The sequence below is a fragment of the Mycetomoellerius zeteki genome, unplaced genomic scaffold (assembly GCF_001594055.1).
Source record: "Mycetomoellerius zeteki isolate Tzet28-1 unplaced genomic scaffold, Tzet1.0 scaffold221, whole genome shotgun sequence".
In the NCBI taxonomy this organism is placed as follows: domain Eukaryota; kingdom Metazoa; phylum Arthropoda; class Insecta; order Hymenoptera; family Formicidae; genus Mycetomoellerius; species Mycetomoellerius zeteki.
Genome location: NW_017257184.1, coordinates 54,628 through 75,673, shown reverse-complemented (window position 1 = coordinate 75,673; position 21,046 = coordinate 54,628). Strand labels below are relative to the sequence as shown.

General features: G+C 33.2%; 4 protein-coding genes across 5 annotated transcripts; 2 read left to right on the top strand and 2 right to left on the bottom strand.

The window, feature by feature from the left end:
• Window positions 1-1,767: 1,767 nt before the first annotated feature.
• On the bottom strand, window positions 1,768-4,470 carry Ubc10 (ubiquitin conjugating enzyme 10). Its single transcript, XM_018448484.1, has 4 exons — window positions 4,324-4,470; window positions 3,859-3,954; window positions 2,684-2,870; window positions 1,768-2,466 (listed from the first exon to the last, which is right to left on the bottom strand). Exons 1-4 carry the CDS (start codon window positions 4,348-4,350, stop codon window positions 2,297-2,299), a joined length of 480 nt encoding a protein of 159 aa, XP_018303986.1. The 5' UTR covers window positions 4,351-4,470; the 3' UTR covers window positions 1,768-2,296.
• A 153-nt stretch (window positions 4,471-4,623) lies between these two features.
• On the top strand, window positions 4,624-6,523 carry PIG-C (phosphatidylinositol glycan anchor biosynthesis class C). 2 transcript variants are annotated; one of them, XM_018448487.1, is made up of 2 exons: window positions 4,624-4,807; window positions 5,666-6,523. In XM_018448487.1, the coding sequence occupies exon 2, from the start codon at window positions 5,705-5,707 to the stop codon at window positions 6,521-6,523; it is 819 nt and encodes a 272-aa protein (XP_018303989.1). In that variant the 5' UTR covers window positions 4,624-4,807; window positions 5,666-5,704. The 2 variants fall into 2 exon arrangements, with proteins under 2 accessions (XP_018303989.1, XP_018303988.1); XM_018448486.1 differs by having other exon boundaries at window positions 4,626-4,807; window positions 5,686-6,523.
• Window positions 6,524-6,833: 310 nt separating this feature from the next.
• On the bottom strand, window positions 6,834-14,743 carry Nup205 (nuclear pore complex protein Nup205). The gene is made up of 10 exons (XM_018448485.1): window positions 14,586-14,743; window positions 14,000-14,166; window positions 13,163-13,579; window positions 12,754-13,045; window positions 11,956-12,678; window positions 8,616-11,876; window positions 8,284-8,534; window positions 7,949-8,188; window positions 7,668-7,869; window positions 6,834-7,557 (listed from the first exon to the last, which is right to left on the bottom strand). The coding sequence occupies exons 1-10, from the start codon at window positions 14,593-14,595 to the stop codon at window positions 7,340-7,342; spliced, it is 5,781 nt and encodes a 1,926-aa protein (XP_018303987.1). The 5' UTR covers window positions 14,596-14,743; the 3' UTR covers window positions 6,834-7,339.
• Window positions 14,744-17,670: 2,927 nt separating this feature from the next.
• Window positions 17,671-21,037, top strand: Stt3A (catalytic subunit 3A of the oligosaccharyltransferase complex). The gene is made up of 11 exons (XM_018448460.1): window positions 17,671-17,767; window positions 17,860-18,027; window positions 18,115-18,275; window positions 18,364-18,753; window positions 18,847-19,000; window positions 19,104-19,342; window positions 19,420-19,584; window positions 19,690-19,878; window positions 20,119-20,338; window positions 20,621-20,809; window positions 20,892-21,037. Exons 1-11 carry the CDS (start codon window positions 17,671-17,673, stop codon window positions 21,035-21,037), a joined length of 2,118 nt encoding a protein of 705 aa, XP_018303962.1.
• Window positions 21,038-21,046: the final 9 nt, after the last annotated feature.

The following is a 21,046-nucleotide window of genomic DNA, read 5'->3' as shown; positions in this document are numbered from 1 at the left end:
ACTGTGACAGTATATATACATATATGTGTATATTTACACATACACACACACACACACACACATATATAATATATAAAGCCTGTTCTACAATGTGCTGCTTTTTGTTTCCTGCTTCTTGCTTTCTGCTATTTTTTATATCTTGTCTTTTGTCTCTTATTCTGTTTTTCATTTTCTATCGCTTGAGATAAAAGTTCACGAACTTTGAAAGAAACAAGAAATAAGTATGTGTGCAAAAAATTGTCGATAAAACTATCGCAGAGGGAAAAAAGCAAGAAACAGGAAACAAAGAGCACATTGTAGAATAGGCTTAATATTTATAATACTAATATAAAAATAAATGCTAATGTTATTCATATACGATTTAACAATAGAACTGTAAGTTTATCATCAGTTGAGAATGTAATTCACACATATGCACAATAGCTGTATAAATTTTTCATATAAGTAATAATATCCAATACAATGAATAGTATTCAATTAATATTTTTACAATGTTTGAGATACATTAACGATTATAATGATTAATGTTATATCTATATGTTTTATTGTCTCAAGAAATTTGAATATAATACAGGACAAAAATTACGAAAACAATAAAAACACGATTTTTGTTATTTTCATAATTGCAGTAACAAAATAATTTGTTATTAAACATATATATACGTTCAAATTTTTAACAAAAAAATTTTCTAGTAAAGCAATTTCAATTTTTATAGCATTTTACAAACAATTGTTTATCTATATGTGCTGTTAAAAAATAAATATGAAAGTAAAATTTCACTAGCATTTTATATACTTTTCAAAATGTTATAAATTACTGCATAAATGTGAATTGCAGATGTGAATTGAAATCTAAATAATGAATATCATTTCGCATAATCACACAGAAATTCTCATAGAAATACATTAAATGGGAGAAATAATTCATAGCACGTTGTTTATATCAACATATGTAACTTATTACTCTTGAAATATTATATTTCTTAATTCTATACAAGTATTCGGTAAACACAGCACACATAGTACAAAGAAGACATTTCCAGCAATTGGAGCTTTTGTCAATTTCGTATTATATATTATATATATATATATATATATATTATATTACATATACTTAAAATATAGAAGTTATAGCTTCTTTGCCCATTCAAATATACTACCAGCCATATAAAAAGAATATTCACACAACTTTCACGTAATATTAGCCGTTTAAACCCACTGTGGAAATCGGAAGTTGTAATAATCAAATGGAAAGAAAAATGACTAGAGACCCTTTTTCAATGCTCTCGATTATATTTATGTTGTAATCTTGTTAGTTAGTCCACTTATTTTTTATGGTATAACGTTTTTTAACGACATTTGAAAAGAAACTAATATTTTACTTCTTGGTTCTTACGTTTTTCAGTAATAAAGCATGTCGAACAACGCTGTAAATAAATTTAATTGTATCAGGTTTTACATTAAAGCACTCTAAGATAATTCTGTATAGTTCTGTACAGGATATAAAATAAAATCTGCAAAGACATCTGTGAAGAAAATCTAAATCTTACATTTAGATATTGAAAATTAACTTACAATCACTTGGAATTAATATAATAATAAAAAATTTATATATCAAATTAATCAATGTGAAGAACTTAAAATTGTATTCACATATCATAAAATCACAAGATTGAAAAAATTATAATTTGTTATAATTATATAATTTAAATTACTATCTTTCATCTTCATTAAAGAAACTGATTAAAAATTGAAAGTAAACGTTGTTCCTCTTTTATTATTTGTAATCTTAATATTAGTAACAGTTATAAAGCAGTAGCTATAAATTCGCGCGCGAAATGCAATTATAAATTAACATCTTAAACGACATTGGAAATTATACTTTAATACATACTGTATTACATACGCTGCTATATCTGACAAATATGACGTCTCTATGCTGAACCATTTTCATCATCGTATACATTCCTACAGGATCAAGCTGGAATGTAACGATCTGTCGATGATAAATCAAACTATAATTGCATATGACTTCAAGTATAAATTGTATACAATATGATACAGTTATTTATCATAATTTACTGTACTCTGAAAAGTTCATCCCACTTCTTATAAACATTACAATTTGCGTATATTCATATCGTCGGTGTTAACCAATACTGTACAGAGTCATCTCAACTTGAATCTGTGAGATTCCACGGGGATTAACAGACAAGTATACATTGGCTTGAGTTTAAATCAGCTGACAGGCGGCAGGCATCGTGGTGGTGATGGTAAGTAAAGCTATCATTCGGGGTTATTCGTTAGAAGATGATGATTCTCGCCTCTTCTCGGCATGTTTTTTCGTAAATTCTTCGGCATTTTTTAAAAACTTTTTTCTATCCTTCAGAAATTCCTCAGCTAAATCCGCTCTTAAGGGATGTTCGGGCTCAGGATCATTCACTAAAGCTATCAAAGCTTGGATCACTGCAAGTGTAAATAATACATTTTTAATTGGAGATATTCTATACACTTTCTGTTTTTCATAAAAAACAAATATAATACGAGTTTTACGTTTGCCCTGTTTTAGAAATATAAATTAAGCAAATTGCAATTAGTAACAATTATATTTAAATCCTAGAAGCGTTTTTCCAAATTGTTATTAAAACGTAAAGTAACCATCAATTAAAGTGCAAGAACTGACCTTGGTCTGTTTTTGTAGCTGGTTTCCAGTTTTCCGCGCTTATAATTGGCAAACATATCTGACCCTTTTCATCTACATTTGGATGATATATCTTTGTTTTAAAATTTATTCTTGGTGGTTTAAAGGGGTATTCTGCAGGAAAATTGATTTCGATGCGAAATGCGCCTTTGTTATAAGGTGGATTGTCCTATGGAAGAAAACGTCTTATTTCTCCACTGATACAGATTACCAGTAAAATTATATGCATCACATATTAGGTCTGTTCTTCGTAGCTCAATTATGTACCCTAATTGTTCTTAAAATGAAATAGATAAAGTCTGTTCTATTTTAAAGACTTCTTGTACAATTCATCTTCTCTTCTCTCCAACATGAAAAGAAAAAGAGGAAAGATGAATCAAGAACTTTAACTAAAAAAAGAAAAAAAAACCAGGTATATTTTAGCAAAAACGAGAAAATTTTAATCCAGTGGAGCGACAAAGAATAGGCCTGTTATTGCATTTGAAAAAAATTATAGCAGTATTCAACTATAAACATAAAATATGTTACAATAAGAGTATCTTATACATATTCACTTAAGAAATGTTTCTAAATGATATTCTACTAAAATATAATAGTTACAATCAATCTTGTACACAGAGATCACAGTCTACAGATTATATAATATATAATTAACATATTGTACATTATATTTTTACAATATATGCAACAAACTTATCCAGTACTTACATATCGCTAATCGAGTATATCAATATTCATACATTCATTTAAATGATTTTCTAGTTTATCGTGGAATATCGAAATATATTCCACTCATATTAAAAATTTTGTCCATACGAAGGGCAAAAATAGATCGAATCGATTTTATCAAAGTGTCCGAATCAAAGTGATTGAGTGACAAACATGTGTACAAATTCATTTGATCCAATTAATGTATTTTAGATATTGTATATTATATAAGTAATTACATCTTTTTATTTTTTTTCCCCTCTCTCAAGAACGTAAGTTACGCTTCCACCTCGAATATGACAGAAACGTAAGAAGACACTTGAGAGAGGAACGAGACGAGTCGCACAGAGTCACACGAGGACTCGCGGACGTGCACTTTGTACCCGCGCGCGCGTATTTTAGGTTACGTGTTCCCCCGGAGGATACGACGACGGCATGCGTCAACGTACCGGCAATATCAGGCCCTGCCAGTTGAGAATATTGGACTCGTCTACTTGAATATTTGTGAAGTTCTTCATCGCCGACGCCCTGAGGTCGCCGAGTTCCTGGAAAAAGTCGCAGGCTAAGTATTTCGCGGGGTTCCACGATCATCGTCGCACCGGGTTTCGAGACTGAACGGGGCCCGTCCAAGGGGGGAGGGGGCACTGCGCACCCTAGACGGGCCCTGAACGCGAGGTAAATAGCCTTTTCCGAGTCGACGACGGCATTATAAACGGCCATACGAAGGAGAGACTGACGTTACTCCCAATCGACGTCAGTGACGAGGTGAGGACCTGGCACTGACGTGCGAGAATCCGTTCCCGCCGCGGGTACCGACCGATCGCGTGAGAAAAGGCCGATCGCGCGGTGACACTCGCCACGATCAATCCCGTCGACAATCGCAGGACTGATCACGACAGCTACCTCAAATTTACCTTTTGCAGTCTCCTCGTAGCAGCCATTTTGAAAATAAATTCCACCAAAAGCAGCAAAACTTGCCCAGTCCGCCGCCAGTGCGCGTCTCCCGCGGACAGTTCCCCTGAGAAATTTCCCAGGGCGCAAGATCTCGGAGGATGATAATTCTCCCCGACGGGTGGATTTCCCAGACGAGGGAAAAGATGGCGACGTGCAGCACGTCAGCGAATGCGACGATCGGTCATGTCGGCGTTTACGCTCCCAGTTACCCACGGCTGCTTACTCGAAATAATTAGCTGCGATCAGCTGTGATCGTAAAAGAAGACATGACGTTTTCATAATGTATACGATATATACTGTCAAAAAATTTTCAGTAAATGTTTACTTTAATGATCCTAGTTGAGATTTAAAAAAAAATACAACTCTATTTCGATTTCCATAATTCCATTGGCGAAGTCCACAAAAATGTAAAGTTTAGCTAGTGGTAGTTTCTCGTGAGAAGCGGTAAGTAGTCGCATAATCGTTATTATTGTTAACTAATGAGAGATTTAAATATTATTATTCGCTAATGAGAGATTTTAATATTATTATTAACTAATAAAAGCATGGGCGTAGCCAGGATTTTGTTCAGGAAGGGCTAAATTAGAGTTATGACTTGGGAAGTGAAGAGAGTAGTCGAGTGGTATGGTGTGAACTATTGGATTTGTTTTGTTTCATATTATTTTTAATTATATAATTACTGGTAGGTAAGTAATTCACAAAGTCACATTTAATTTACTAATTTATAACAAATCCGGGAAAAAGATCCGATACAGTCAAGCTGAATATTTAGTGCTTAACTAATTCCGTGTGATTTTATATCGTATACTACATTATATACTACATCCAATTCTGCAATAGATATAGTATATAAATTCACACAGAATTATTTAAGCTAAAAATTCAGTTTGACCGTTTTAGGATTTTTATTTCCAATTTGTTGTATTTACATCATGGTTTTAAAAGACAGTGTATTTAATATTATTTACGAATTTACTTTATTTTTCTCTTAAAGTTGTAAACTGGTTCTTTAAATTGAAAAAATTTAAATTTAGAACACTTGGATTCTCATTTATAATCTTTCTATAACTTTCACCTCCGATTCTTCTTTCTTTTTCAAAATTAATTTTTTATAAATACTAATTAAGCATTTAAGTGGTTTTAATTATTTTTGCTTTTTAAGATTTAGGAAGAGACCCCTCTGCTCCTCCTGGCTACATCTATGAATAAGAGATTTTTATATTATTGTTAACTAATGAGAGAATTTAATATTTCAAGTGTTTTGATCAATATAGATACACAAATTTGTTTGAAATTTTAAAGAAACAAAAATTTTTTTAAAGGTGTGGTACTTAGCTCAGGATGAAAGACGTACAGTGGCAGAAAAATTTGTATGAAAATTACGGATTGCCGGATAATTACACGGACAGTTCCTTCTTAGAGCAATTACGTAAAAATATAAAACCGAATAATGTAACAATAACAGAAGCGATAAGCTTGGGTGCCAGCATATCCACGAGATTGAGCGTCGTCGTACTTTTCGTCATGGTATTTATTTGGCTAAACAACGAATGGACCACTCCGAATGTTATCGTAATATCAGGGAGCATGTTGACGATTCTTGGGTATTTTACATACAATATGAAAGTACCAGATCGATCTGTAAAACCAACGAAGGATCTGTGGACAGTATTAATATTTCTAACGTTTGGATATATATTATCACCCATTTTAAAAACCTTGACGGAAACGATCAGTACCGATACAATCTATGCTATGACGATATTTATGTTTTTGACCCATTTAATATTCAGTAAATATGGGTCGTCACATATCTTTCTCTCGGATTCCTTGTCCATTACTTCTTCAATCTTTGGCTCATTAATGTTGGCCTCTAGATTAGCATCACCGTTACATGCCTTTTCGCTTTTAACAGTTTCAGTTCAGTGCTTCGTACTATTACCTTATCTATTGTTGCAAATAAATAATCAAATTATCATATCAACTATTCTAACAATTGGTACCATATATTTGCTTTTATATGTTTCACAAATATTTTCTTACGTTTTTATTATTGCTGTAATATTTATTCATTTCATTTGTCCACTCTGGTATATCAGATGTCAAAAATATAAAGATAACATTTATGGTCCTTGGGATGAGGCAGTAATTGCTTCTTAAAAAGAATAGAATTAAATTTTTTTTTACGAATATCAATCATGATTATAAACTTGTATATATTATATTAACAAATATGTAATCTAAAATTGTGTACTTGTATTCTTTATAGTAAATATATAAATGTAATAAATACAATATTCTATATTTATCACATCTTTACATATTGTTTGTCTATTATCCAAGTAATAAATAATTTGACAATATATTTCATTACAAAATACAAAAATGTTAGATAGAAAAAGAAAACCTGGAAGAAAAAAGTTAATATAAATCTATTAACATGTTTTGCAAAAGATGTAAAAGAGGATAAACGATTTAAGGAAATGATTATAATTTTCATTTGATTCACTTATATAAATAAACCAAAATTGATTCTACATAGAATAGAGCGGGGCTTTTTTGTCCATAGGTCAATTCCGGCTAGCGATAGTATTTATGTTTCTAAACAGCACAGATTGTAGGGTGAAAAAAACCATGACAGATTCAACATTTGAAGATCATGTTTACGCTTTCAAGCAGTTTGTGTGTGCAACATAGTTGTAAACACGTCACTGCAAAGGAAAATAGTTTGCTGTCATAGTTCAAGCTTCTGTGAGTAAAGTTGAAATTGTGTGAGGGCATATAACTCCGCTTTATCCTATAAAATTTTAAATAAAATTTAATCGACTTCGTTATTTTTCATCTCTAGTAGAGTAAATACTGTTCATGTCTATATAACAAATGGTGATTAACGATAAATGGAATATATAAAGTGGAATAAAAAAATATGTAATTAAAATTGAAACTATGTACGTAGATGAAAACGTTAATTCTTCATTATTTTATAATTATAAATTGTAACAATCTTTTAATTCGTCTTATGAGAGCTTCGATAAAGCTACGATCTACTGTTGCGTATTCACTGTGTGTAGTGTCCAACAACTGTGTGATGAAAGTATCCGTAAATGTAGAAACGAGTCCTTGCTTCAGCTCCATTAGCGTTTCTGATGAAACTTTCCATTCTATCATGCTTTCATCAACACCACCCGAAGATACTGTACGAATAAACATATTAGAATATTAAATTTTTATGAAAACTTGTGTAAGATACACACTATAAACGCGAATTTATTCTTTATAATAAAAAATTGAATATTTCACTAACCGTGCACTCTTTGGGTTTGCCGTGATATGACTTGCATAGTATAAAAATCTAAATGACTCCAAAGAATGTACAAAGCGTGCTCTATTATAAGAGAGCAGTATTTTATGCTTTGTCGTTTATCCTTTATCCAGCGATTTAATTTCTGTTCAACAAGCATTCGTTGTTTTCCTATATCGAGTTCCACTTCGTTTTCAGACATGTACTGTTAATAAAATCAATAGTATTAAACTTCTACCATATGTATTACATGAGTAGTAAAATCAATTGAAAGACTTACTTACCTTTTTTAATTCCGCTGTACTCATATCGGTTATCACTTGGGCTTTCTTTATTAAGGAATCAATATGCGGCAACTCAGTGTGCAGCAAATTTGTCACGGAAACCAATTGTTCAACAATTGTGCCTAAACACACTCCACCAGAGGTATCCTTCAGTTTGTCTTGCCTTCTTCCAGGTTTTGGTGTTAAATGAGGATCGAACAGTACATTCCGTATTTTCTGATCCATACGACTATGTTGCATCTGAAAGTATTCATTTGTAACATGAAAATTTTAAAAAGGCACTTAAGTGTTTCTGGTAGATTGTCGTATACGATTTCACTATTTTAGGACATTACTTGATTGCGTGTATACAGCATGACGTTAGCGACTATCTGTATGCAAGAAATATATTGCTGATTTGCGTCGGCTTGCTGGTAATTATGATTTATCGGAATCGACTGCAATTGAAATTTGTTTAACAATGATAGCATCGACTTCTGTAATCGGTACAGATGCGCTCGCAACTCTCTCATCCCGGTGCTGCTCTCTAATTTGTAATCGTCTATATTTATTTTTGCCAATTCCTCGTCCACGAGTTTGTACATATCTGAAAAGCAATTACATTTAGAGGAGAGCATAATAATGTAAGAACAATTCACAAAAGTCATTTCATAATAAATATACAAACCTATATTAGCAGATCTAGATATCACACCGGTGAGACACGCTATCTCCTTCAAGAAAAGGACATTGGCGTGCGAGACTGCATTTCTTAGAGCCATTTCCACGGTGTCCCTGTGACTCTGTAGAAATCCGCAGACTTGCACGGCGCACGATTGATTCTCCGTTCCTAACGTGGTGAACAGAGCGTCGCAGAGATATAAAGCTGGTAAGAAAATTTGCTGATAGCGTTGCCCGACCGAAGGTATGAACGAATAATCGCCGCCCTCGAAGCCTTGGTTCACATCAGGATGCTGATCGAATGCACACATACTGGACATACAAGACAAAATCTTGTTCTCCAGCAGGTTCTCCGCGCCTGATCTCGTTGACGCCATCCTACAGAAGATTGCCGTCTTCGCCTCGTACAAGTACAAAGGCCGCATCGACTGCGGCTCCGGTTTCAGCATGTCTCGCAATAAATTGTCTGATTCCAATAGGCTGTCTATCATATGCTTCAAATAGCCTCTGCTTGTTAAATAGATCATCCACGCGTTATCATAATCCAATTCTAAGATCTTATCCAGGCAGGACAACGCGAGCATCTTACACACGTCATGCCCACCCGAGCAATTGTGGCATAAAATATCCATCAACTGATTTCCGAAACTGTTGATGACCTGAATCGTTGCGTAACGTTGCGAGCGTTCCTGCACGGGCATAAGCTTGTTTAATGAACTGTCCAATTGGCTAATATACATAGAATCAATTGCATTTATGTGCTCGGATTTTTCTAAGCCAACGATACTCAAAAAGTTCAATAAAGCCGCGTAAAGATGTGTCACGACTTTCTGCGAGGATGCACCGGCGTTTATGATCCATTGTAAGATGTGATTTAAAATAATTTTCATCATTGTTGTGTTGGATGGTGACGACGGCAGTAATTCGTTATCCGATTGAATTACAAAACTGTTTCGTAAGTTTACCAGCAGCATTAAGACCGTGCCGGATACTAACGTTTTAATCTCGCTCAAAGCTTCGCAGGACGTCATCTTCTGTAGCAGATCGTGCGACAAATTCAGTAGAAGATTTTGCCTTTGAACCACCGGCAATTGTTGATTCGTCGCAACGGAGAAAAGTATCTCTGTAGTTTGACACCAACCCTCTACGAATTTAACAGTTGCGTAGGATAAGACCTTCGTCTGATTCTTCTTCAAAGCATGCGCAAGTATAAATTTCACTTCTTGCTGCATAAGCTTGCGTTGGGTAGCGGTTGCGCTGCTCTGTGTAACCGTTAATTCTTCGATGATGAGAGAATGCAGTTTTCTGATGTCGATGAGCGATGGACCGCCCATTAATGCGACGGGAATACTGCATTTACCCTGTACCTTCTCAATTTCTGATGGATCAAAGAATTCCCATGATTTCGTAGGTTCCAGATATAATTGGAAATCGATGTAATGTAAGAGATCCATCAGAAGCTTCTGAGAGGGTACAATCTGGTCCTTATCCTGATTGAAACTACCCACCAATCGGTGAATCAGAGAAGTCTGTAAACTACCACCAGCGACTCGCAACTCGATAGCCGCTATTTTCAACAGCCAAGACATACAACCGAGCTCAGTTGACCTATTTGGCCCTTGAAACGGTAATTTTGAAAGATGTCTCTGCACGAAGTCCTGATTACTCGTAGTACGTAAAAATCTTAGAACAGGTGTCGATGTTTTGCTATTAGCCGCTAATGTATGAAGGTAACAGTAGCAAGCTTCGGTTATTTTGTCGCGACCGCGTTCAAGAGATTGCTCCAAAATTCCCAGAATGGAGTGCAGACAAGTACGCGGGAATCCGAGGATTCCCGGTTGCTGAATAATGGTTTTCCTGATGTCCTTAGTTATTTCAAAGCCGAGCAAGTAATGAGCAAGATTTGGCGCAGGCCGTGTGATACTGTGCATAATCAAGAGTAGAATCCTTTCTTTACAATTTCCAATCGACTGCCTGCTCTGATCATCAGCTCTAATTGTCTCGTCGTCATCCTCCGAGATATTGTCCGCGTCTAGGCATTCTACAAAGCCATGCCTGACATTCGTCGCTAAAGTAGAAGTTGCCGTGAACGTCGACAGCAATTCAGAGTCTGCTCCAGGTTCATTAGTCACACCATGAATAACACCAACTGCCACGAAGGCCTGTTTCGATAGCCATGAATTGTAAGAAACGTATTTAACGATATTAATCATATGATCCGGTTTACCCGTGCGAGGATTCACTCCAAGTAACAAACGTGACAGTCCGGTCATAATTTTGTTTACAGGTATGCCAGTCAACTGCGCCATATAATTGTTTTGCATCTTTAATCCACGCTCCAATATCTCCAAACAATAAAGGCTGCAACTTTCGAGATATTTTTTGCCTGGAAAACTATCGTAAGTATCAAAATGATTGCAACCCTCGTCCAAGATATATAATATCACGTGTAATAGCTCCGAATTAGTGTGCAATTGCGTCATTAAGTGATATCCCGGAGCTGAATTGACCAAGGTGGACTCGCCGCCTTGTAACTCAACTTTGCAACCCACAAAATCTTCAACAGTTGGTTCGTACTGCTTTATCAACTTTGAGAATATCTTCAAACAAGCTTCCGCTACCTCCCACTTTTCAGCAGGCTTTTTGTACGAACGAGTATGAAATCTTAGGAAGACAGTATTGATAATGAAATGCAAATACGGATCGAATCCTGGATTTCGTTGGCCTACACCCAACAGACGTGGTATTGGGAAATCAGTAAGTATATCTAATAGTTCTAACATGGCACGTGTTAACGGATACTCCTCGTTCCTAGATTCGATCTCTTCTAATTCCGTTTGCACGCCTCTCGGCTGATAACTGCTCGTTGTTGGTATAGTGCACAAAAACTGAGCAGCCTCCAAGCTTTGCCAAACAATAGAGGAACTCTCTGGTGATCTGGCCAGAGCTGCAAGAGTTCTTACTAGCACACCCTTCAAAGGTATTGGCATCGCACAGCTCACCAAGCCGATCAAAGACTGTAAAACTTTCCAATTTGGGTGATCGCATATTGCAACTCTTGACATTTCATCATTTTTGGCTATCACTTGGACAACCAATAGCACTGCCTCGAGACCTTTAACTTCCTGAGGCATAATTCCTTTCGGATGACATCTTTGCCTGTACACTGTATCCTGACTAGGAGGTAATTCCTGTCTCAAATTATAATAATATCGGTTTAAAGAATTGAAGAAATGATCCCATGAAATAGTGGCTGAACCAGATGATCCTATATAAGAAATGCATTTGTGTAACTTTCCACTGTAAACAAATAACAAATACATTTTGTTTATAATAGTTACACTTACCGTTTGGTTTAAAAAAATTAAAGGCATATCTAGCTGCTTGTGGCGATGAGGCGAGAGACGCTATCATCTTCATATATGGAACAAATAAACCTGCCGGTAATATCTCTCCAGCAAGACGTATAAATTTAAATAAAGCAACTTGTCTAGATGGCAGGCGACTAATGTACGCAGGAGCTGATACATGAGTCGTATCAGTATGATGACACCAATAATCCATGGCTAAATTTAGTTTAAATGGATCTTCTTTATATAGTTCTGCTACCATTAACATTAAATATTCAAAATGATTATCCAGGTTCATTGGAGGTTCGATGCCTTCCTGCTGAAATGCTTGAATCAAACGCATGGATTCATCAGCGCGACTACGTAATTCCTTGATTTTAACAGGCATCAATAATATAAAGTCAGAAATCAGTGTGTGAAAATAGCGAATATAAAATTCCTCTTGATGTATGCAATTATTCTTGAGCAAAACTTCGGCCATAAAATGAAAAGCTTTGTTAGCTAGGGCTGCTTCTATTAGTATTTCATCTTCCGCGGTAATGTTTTGAGATTGAAATTGAGTGGTAGTCGTTTTGATGGTAATCATAGCTATCGCTAAAGCAAACTGTGTCACTCCTCGCAATCCAGCACTCTCCCAATTTATGTTAGTGGATATTAACTTTTGATTCAGTTCCTCCAGTGCTTCCCTCTCTGCTATTAATGGCATTGAATTGATTAATTCTGAAAAAATAATAAATTATAATTCACTATAATATAAGTTTCAAGTTAACAGGCTGGTAATAAAATATATTGTACCTTCACCATTTTCACGACTATGTAAGAAACTAAAATTAAAAGCATTCAAAACAGCCATAATGAGTGCAAGTGTAACTTTGTCAGGTCCTCCTTCACCTGCCTCAGATTCTACTTGACGTGTTTGCAATATAGATAATAAACGAAATAGAATTATATTTGGAAGAGACGATTGAGCAGACCATAAGTACAAGATATCAGCCAGGTCCTGTCGTGTGTCATTATAAAGTTTCATAACCATTTGATGGTGCTTTGCTCCACCTAATGCTCTATTTTGTTGCAGTAAATCTTGTTCCTATTTAAAATTATTTTGAGAGATTAATACATTTTGATAATCCAAATATCTAACAAATTATAAAAATTGTAAAATATCAGTTAATTTTTTATTAAGATCTTTTTCTTAATGGAATACCTTAGTAGGATCCATTTCCTCTAGCAAGGATAAAACCCTATTTAATAGGCCATCCTCTTGCAACTTATTCGTATAATCTGTAATGTGTCTTGTAAGAGCAACCGGTGCATCCACTGCCCAACTGTGACCAATTCGAGTATGCACCAAGGTTCTTAATACTGATGTCAATGCTTTTCTTCCATCGTAATATAGAAGAACAGCTGTTAAACCACGTGTTAAACCAGGATGATGTGGCATTTGAAGTTGAGCCGTACAGAGAAGATCCAACGCCATAAACTCGTTTAAGTCATACATATCTGATATAATGAGAGTTTCGTCCACTAATTCTTTTGATAATATTTGATGACCTAAACCAGGAAGAGTTATACCATCTGTAACTCCTTTCTTAATTTCCTCACGACTTTTCATGTTCTTTGGCTAAAATGTAAATAATATAATATTAATATAATTAACAATATATACATATAATTAGCATTATAATATATGTAACGTTATTATATTATATTATATATTTTTTTTAAATTTATATATATGAATATATATTTTTTCCCCTAATATTAGTTTTGATATTTTAAAAATTCTTGATACAGGCTCAAATGAAATTAATCTATAATATGTGTAATAAGCCTATACGAGCCAGCACAAGATATACAAAAGCAAATGAATTTTATTTTAAATATAAATAAATACATAAACAATATATGTACTTATTTATATTTAAAATAAAATATCATTTACACCTGTACATCTTATGCTGGCTCATATAGGCTTATTACACATATTTTGATATTTTATTACAATAACTTAATATATAACAAGAATAAAAAGGACACTTACTGGATTCTTTAATATAGTAAGAAAATTCTGTCTGTGATTTCGCAGAGCTTCTGTGAGTTCATGGTACTGAGGATCTTGAACATCAGGGACCGATATTATATACTTCTCAACAAGACTTTGCAATTCTTTATATGGAGTCCACATATCTTCTGTTGTTGCTGCTCTATCTATATAAGAAATACTTTTTTAGATTTAAAAATATGATCATAGTCGTAAATATTGAAATATATATTAAATACATAAATATATATGATAAATAAAATCTTATTAATATAGAATATATAAAATTAATATCATTATATGTATAACTATTATTATATGCATTAACTTTTGTAAATAAATGTATCTTATCCGTAAATAAAGCAGGCTCGGATAAACATATGTAATACCGTTTTAATTTACGAGAAATACAAATTCCTTAATTCTTAATTAGAATATATCATTACACGATTTGATTTCGTGAGATTTGTTTTCGATATTATTTAAAGACTTGTATTAAGAAATTGAGAGGTTAAGCTTGTCATACGATACAAAATTACAAATATTGAGGTTAAATTTGCCGCGTGTACATTCAAGTGCTTATTACCTTCAGACATTTTTTCACACGTTAAGAAACGACGTTACAGAACAAATTAGAAAGTAACGGAACACTGTAATTAAGTGCAATGTAACCGTATAAATCTCATAAAATATAAAATACCGGTCGGTACCGGTTGGTCTGGCGGGAACGAGTCATGGGGTGAATTGGAGCATCGAACACTGATGTCAAGATAAGACGTTAGACAATATCTTTGTTCAACTTATGCCATAAAAAATGGCGTATGAGTTACTTCTATTCTACTACTTTTCAAATTTTATACTTTGTTTTTATGTTTTTTACAAGTGCAATATGTAAGGAAAAAAAATTTTTAATAGCAAATTTTTGTATGTGTCGTCACAAATGTTTAAATATAAAATTACATTAATTGTGAGAATATTTAATGGCTGCATGTATTTAAATATTTACATACAATAACTGCATGTGTTTTATAGAAAATATGGGAGCCCTGATTTTTCTCAAAATTTTTCATATAATTTTCTAAAATTTCTATATAATTTTATAACTTTCTCACATTTTTTATACGAATTGGAATTACACTTCTCAGAAAATCTACATCTTTTCTCAGAATTTTCCATATATATTAATTATGAAATATCGTAAGATTTCTAAGATTTTTTAATCGTAAGTATAATTTCTGATGAAATGTTATAAAATCTAAAAAATTAAAAATATTTTTCAAAAATTATGGGATGAGAAATCTTAGAATATTTCAGAATTTATTTGTACGAAAAATTATGAGAGAAGATGTAAACTTTCCGAATATTTCTGAGTATTTCTGAAAAATGTTCCAATTCATATAAAAATTAAGAAACATTTTCCAGGGAAAATATAATTTCATGGTCGACATTCATAGTCGGTTTTTTATTTTAAATCCATCTTATATAAGAGGATGCTTATATAAAAGGAAGTGACCAAATTATCGACATTACAGTTGTATAAAAAAATCTCCAAATTATCTGAACAAAATAAAAAATTCTTTTATAGACTTAAAGTAGACACAAAGTTACGAGGTGATGCAGTGTAGTTAGTATAAAGTCCACTGCACCATCTTTTAATTTTACGTCCACTATAAAAGGATTTTTGATCCCGTCAATTCGGAGATTTTTATACGAAATGTTGAACTTAAAATTTTAAGAATTCTTAAAATCTCACAATGTTTAAAAATTTATTTATCATTTCTTGTCACATCTTATCTAATATTATATTCTTTTAACGTTTCGCTAATTTTTGAAAAATTAAATTTCCACAGATTAATCTTTCAAATTAAAAATTTATTATAATTAAAAGTTATTTCAAAGAAACTTTTGGAACTTTAATGACTAATCGTTTCTTTTTTAGCTATAAATAATAATTTTATACTTATATTTTTTTAGAATTTAAATTTCTAAAATTAATATTTATTTATTAAACAAAAAGGAGACAATATGAAGGATGTACAGTATAATTTAATTAATAGATCCATTGTGTAATAATGATCGGCAAGTCAAAGGATTTGATTAATTTGATATCTATAGATGTCGCTAAAGTCATCTTCTCAAAATTCAAGCCGTTTGATCATCTTCAGAGTATGTAGATCGTAATCTATGACTTTTTCTTTTGGAACAAATTGTCTGGCGTTTCTGTTATTATTTAAATGGCCACGTTGTGTTTACGCACTTGTTGTATAAAGTAATTTCGTAAGTTTCTCCCGAACTTTCGGAAGCCGTTGACACATCGTTTAGACATATATACGATACGGAAGAGTAAAATATGCGAATCGACGTATACGTATGTCACCGGCCGGTAATTTTGTGTACGTGGTCAGTGATGAATCTACCCGGCATTGTTTGCGGTTGCATGTGCGTTGTTAGAGGCGTGTCAAACACTCGAAAATTAGGGAGCGTGTGTTTATTTCAGAACGGAAACGCTCGTCGCTTGCATTTCGCTCGGTGTTTTCTTCTGTCGATGGCATTATAACCTCCTCGAGTAGTAACGGACATGTGTTCAGATTGCATGAGAGCTAGATATATGGAACTACCTGTTATTGTCCCTTAAAAATTAGATTTATCTCTTACTGTGCATTACGCAATACCTCTCTAATTGACAATAGCAATGCACTCAGACAGCATGCATACATAAAAGACATAAAAATGTTTTTTGAGACATCTGAAAGATATCTAAAGGACATCATAAAAAGAAATCTAGACATATGGTACTTTTCAGCAAGAGCTAGAGGATGCTTTCCAACTATAATACAAGTTAATACAAGGAAATAAATGTGTTACCAAGGACTCTCTCTTTAAAATAAAAAATAATCTAGGCTACCGAGAGCTAGTGTGGAAGGAAGTGCGCAAAAATTTTTTAACAAATAAAACTGTTACTCCATTTAATGTATGGATGTCTTCTTTATTTAAAAAAGTTAATACAAATGTACATAATTAAAATGCTAGGTGCTTTTTAGCAAGAAATACAGATGACAAAGTAGGTATAATACAGAATCATTACATCCTTGTTTATCATTGTTAAACAAAGATGAAATGATCACTGTATTGTCTCACTATGTCTCTTGTAAAAAAGCACCACTGTGTTTGATTATATCATTATCTTATATCACTTCATGAATACCAAATTTTTATATTTCATTACCATTTATCTTTCTAAGAATAATATTCTGATATAAGATTTTAAGACTGTATTCGGATATATTTAGACACAAGTGTACGAGATCTTCTTTTGTTTCACTTTGACAGTGAAATAAAAAGCAAGGTTTTAACTATAAGTCAACATTATGTATTATTGTGTCATACAGTATATGATTATTTTGTTGCTCGAAAGCATCTACATTGTAACACAATGATTATTTTATCTTTATTTAACATTGGCAAACAATAAGACGTAATAATTTACTGTGTTACACTATATCTGTGTCTCTTGTTGAAAAGTACCTAATGCAAGTTGTTTAGGATATATCAACACACAAGTGTATATGGAGGAAGGGTGGTTTAAAGGAGCTTTGATTTTTTTGCAGATTGATGCTGTAAGACACAGGATTTATTTCATTTAAAATTACTGTGCACTTCTCTGCATTGACATGGCGACATTACTAAAGACAAGGGGATTACGCATGACGGCGCAGAAGCAAGAAACACTTTTGAAGTTAACTGTGCTTTCTTTAGCAGCAATTTTATGTAGGTTTATTATCTTTGTACTTTGATTTATCAGATAAAGAAATGTTAATTAGTTACGTTCAATCATCTTTGTATTATAATATTTTTTCTAGCATTTGCAACACGTTTATTCTCAGTACTAAGATTTGAAAGTGTCATTCATGAATTTGATCCGTACTTCAATTATCGCACCACAAAATATTTAGCTGAAAATGGATTCTACAGTTTTCACAATTGGTTTGATGATCGCGTTTGGTATCCACTTGGCAGGATAATAGGAGGTATTGATCGTGTACTTACAAATTTTGACACGGATTTTCTCAGAAAAAAGAAGGAAGAATTTAATATTTTAAATATTAATTTTGTAGGAACCATATATCCTGGTTTGATGATAACTTCTGCAGCATTATATCGTATCTCATGGTTATTGAATATCACGCTAGATATACGCAACATTTGTGTCTTCCTCGCTCCATTGTTTTCAAGTTTAACAACAATTATAACCTATCTGCTTACCAAAGAATTAAAGGTATAGTTTATGTTTTTATTGATTATACATTATCTTCTTTGAAGCAAGGTGTAACAGCATTCTATTCATGTTCAATTTATCTCTTTAGGATTCAGCATCAGGCCTATTTGCAGCTGCAATGATTGCGATTGTACCTGGTTATATATCTCGGTCAGTCGCAGGTTCTTATGACAATGAAGGCATTGCGATTTTTTGTATGTTGTTTACATACTACATGTGGATTAAAGCTGTGAAAACAGGAGCGATATGTTGGGCTACGTGCGCCGCATTGGCTTATTTCTATATGGTGTCTTCTTGGGGCGGATATGTCTTTCTAATAAATTTAATTCCATTGCATGTGCTGACATTGATGGTGACTGGCAGATTTTCTCACAGGATATACATCGCATATAGTATTTTGTATTGTTTAGGAACCATTTTATCTATGCAGATCTCATTTGTTGGTTTTCAACCTGTTCAGAGTTCCGAGCACATGCTTGTAAGTTGTGACAATATTTGTAAGATATTATTAAAAAGTGGATGTCAGTGTTTGACTCGAAGTGTAAAATTTTATTTCGTCCATTTTTTTTAGGCATTGGGTGTTTTTGGCCTCTGTCAAATTCACGCATTAGTAGATTATTTGCGGAGTAAATTATCTCAAAAGGAGTTTGAGATATTATTCCGTGCTCTGCTTGCTGTGGTGATTACAACGTCATGTATAGTTGGTGGTATTTTAACCATCACAGGTACTTGTCATATATTTTTTAAATCCATTATTTAATATATATATATATGACGTATTATTTCACATTTACAATATTCTCATGCACATTGCTTAATTTTTTTAAGGAAAAATATCACCATGGACTGGACGCTTTTATTCCCTGCTCGATCCATCTTATGCAAAAAATCATATTCCAATAATTGCTTCAGTTTCGGAACATCAGCCAACATCATGGAGTTCCTTCTACTTTGATCTGCAGATACTTGTATTTTTGTTTCCATCAGGCTTATACTTCTGTTTTTCTAAATTAACCGACTCGAACATTTTCTTAATTTTGTATGGAGTTACTAGTTTATATTTTGCAGTAAGTAAAAGTGTACAAGATTATATTGTAATTTTACATATTTTACTTATTTAAATAATGCCTATTTAATATTTTAGGGAGTGATGGTACGTTTAATGTTAGTACTTGCTCCAGTAATGTGCATTTTGGGTGGAATTGGAGCGTCTTCTTTATTAGTTACGTACATGAAGCAAGTTGAAAGTGGAAAAGTTGTTGATAAGAAAGCCAAGAAATTCGAGAGTAATTATATCTTGAGGAGTGAGGTAAGTTTCTAGTATTAAAAAGAAATAAATATATCTAAGATAAGATATTTAACAGCAAAAGTAACATTAAATTAAGAACGTATAGAAATAAAGACATATTTTCAGATCGCCTCATTTTTCATCATAGTAATGTCTATACTCTTCCTGTCTTATACCTTTCACTGTACGTGGGTTACAGCAGAAGCTTATAGCTCGCCTAGTATTGTATTGTCTGCACGGTCGCCTGATGGTGGACGGATGATTTTTGACGATTTTAGAGAAGCATATTATTGGCTACGTATGAACACACCCGAGGTAAGCATTGTTAATCACTTTTTTGAGTTATTTCAAATGCAAATGATTAAATATCTAGATTGTAAATTCAAGTCTTTATCTAAAAGTATAGATATAAATAGACAGTGGTATATTGAACAACAGTTTGTTAGAAAATTAAATAAAAAGAAAATTACATATTAAAATAAAAAAGAACATGTGGAATTGAAATGGAAAAGAAATGCACATTAAAACAAATTATACATTTCATCTTCTTTTCAGAATGCTAAGATAATGTCTTGGTGGGATTACGGGTATCAGATAACTGCGATGGCAAATCGTACTATTTTAGTAGACAATAATACATGGAATAATACGCACATATCAAGAGTCGGTCAGGCAATGGCCAGTTCCGAGGAAAAGGCTTACGAAATTATGAGAGAATTAGATGTCAACTATGTTCTTGTGATTTTTGGAGGACTCACTGGCTATTCATCAGATGGTGAATATAATCTAACATAATTATTTTAACATTTTACTTTTAATTTATTATTTCCAAAACTAGCTAACAATTTATGTCACCCCTTTTCCTTTTGTAAATCAAAATAATGAGAATTAGAATCTAGAATTCGAACCTAGAATCTGCCGATTATGAATTGATCGTTTTTATGTCATTCTAATTACTTCAATATTTTGATTTATTGACAAATCTAACCGTTCAGATTTATGCTACAAATTTCTATGCATTATATTGTAAAAAATTAACATTATGTATTTTAATTAGATATAAATAAGTTCCTATGGATGGTGCGTATTGGTGGCAGTACGGAAAAAGGAAAGTCCATAACCGAGTGGGATTATTATAACTCCGCAGGCGAATTCCGAGTAGATAAGGAGGGATCTCCAATTTTGCTCAATTGTCTCATGTACAAAATGTGTTATTACAGATTTGGCCAAGTCTATACCGAAGGCGGTAAGATTTCTTTGCTTTATTGAAACTATAGTTCATATACTAGTTTTGTAATTGTACTTATGTCATTTAACTTTTTAAATAGGCAAGCCTTCAGGTTATGACAGAGTAAGGAATATGGAGATTGGAAACAAAGATTTTGAATTAAATACATTGGAAGAAGCATATACGACGGAACATTGGCTTGTGCGAATTTACAAAGTGAAAGATCTACGAAACAGAGGGGCTTAAAGTAATCTG

Excerpts from the sequence above, each read along its gene's own strand:
- PIG-C (XM_018448487.1), top strand. The coding sequence starts at position 5,705 with ATGAAAGACGTACAGTGGCAGAAAAATTTGTATGAAAATTACGGATTG.
- Ubc10 (XM_018448484.1), bottom strand. The coding sequence starts at position 4,350 with ATGGCTGCTACGAGGAGACTGCAAAAG. Across the intron at positions 2,871-3,858 it reads GGCAGGGCCTGATATTGCCG|GACAATCCACCTTATAACAA; the intron begins GTACGTTGACGC and ends TTTCTTCCATAG. Across the intron at positions 2,467-2,683 it reads AGCTACAAAAACAGACCAAG|TGATCCAAGCTTTGATAGCT; the intron begins GTCAGTTCTTGC and ends TTACACTTGCAG.
- Nup205 (XM_018448485.1), bottom strand. Across the intron at positions 12,679-12,753 it reads TAGTCGTGAAAATGGTGAAG|AATTAATCAATTCAATGCCA; the intron begins GTACAATATATT and ends TTATTTTTTCAG. Across the intron at positions 7,558-7,667 it reads GCAAACCCAAAGAGTGCACG|TATCTTCGGGTGGTGTTGAT; the intron begins GTTAGTGAAATA and ends TTATTCGTACAG.
- Stt3A (XM_018448460.1), top strand. The coding sequence starts at position 17,671 with ATGGCGACATTACTAAAGACAAGGGGATTACGCATGACGGCGCAGAAG. Across the intron at positions 18,754-18,846 it reads AGAGTTCCGAGCACATGCTT|GCATTGGGTGTTTTTGGCCT; the intron begins GTAAGTTGTGAC and ends CATTTTTTTTAG. Across the intron at positions 20,339-20,620 it reads CACTGGCTATTCATCAGATG|ATATAAATAAGTTCCTATGG; the intron begins GTGAATATAATC and ends TATTTTAATTAG.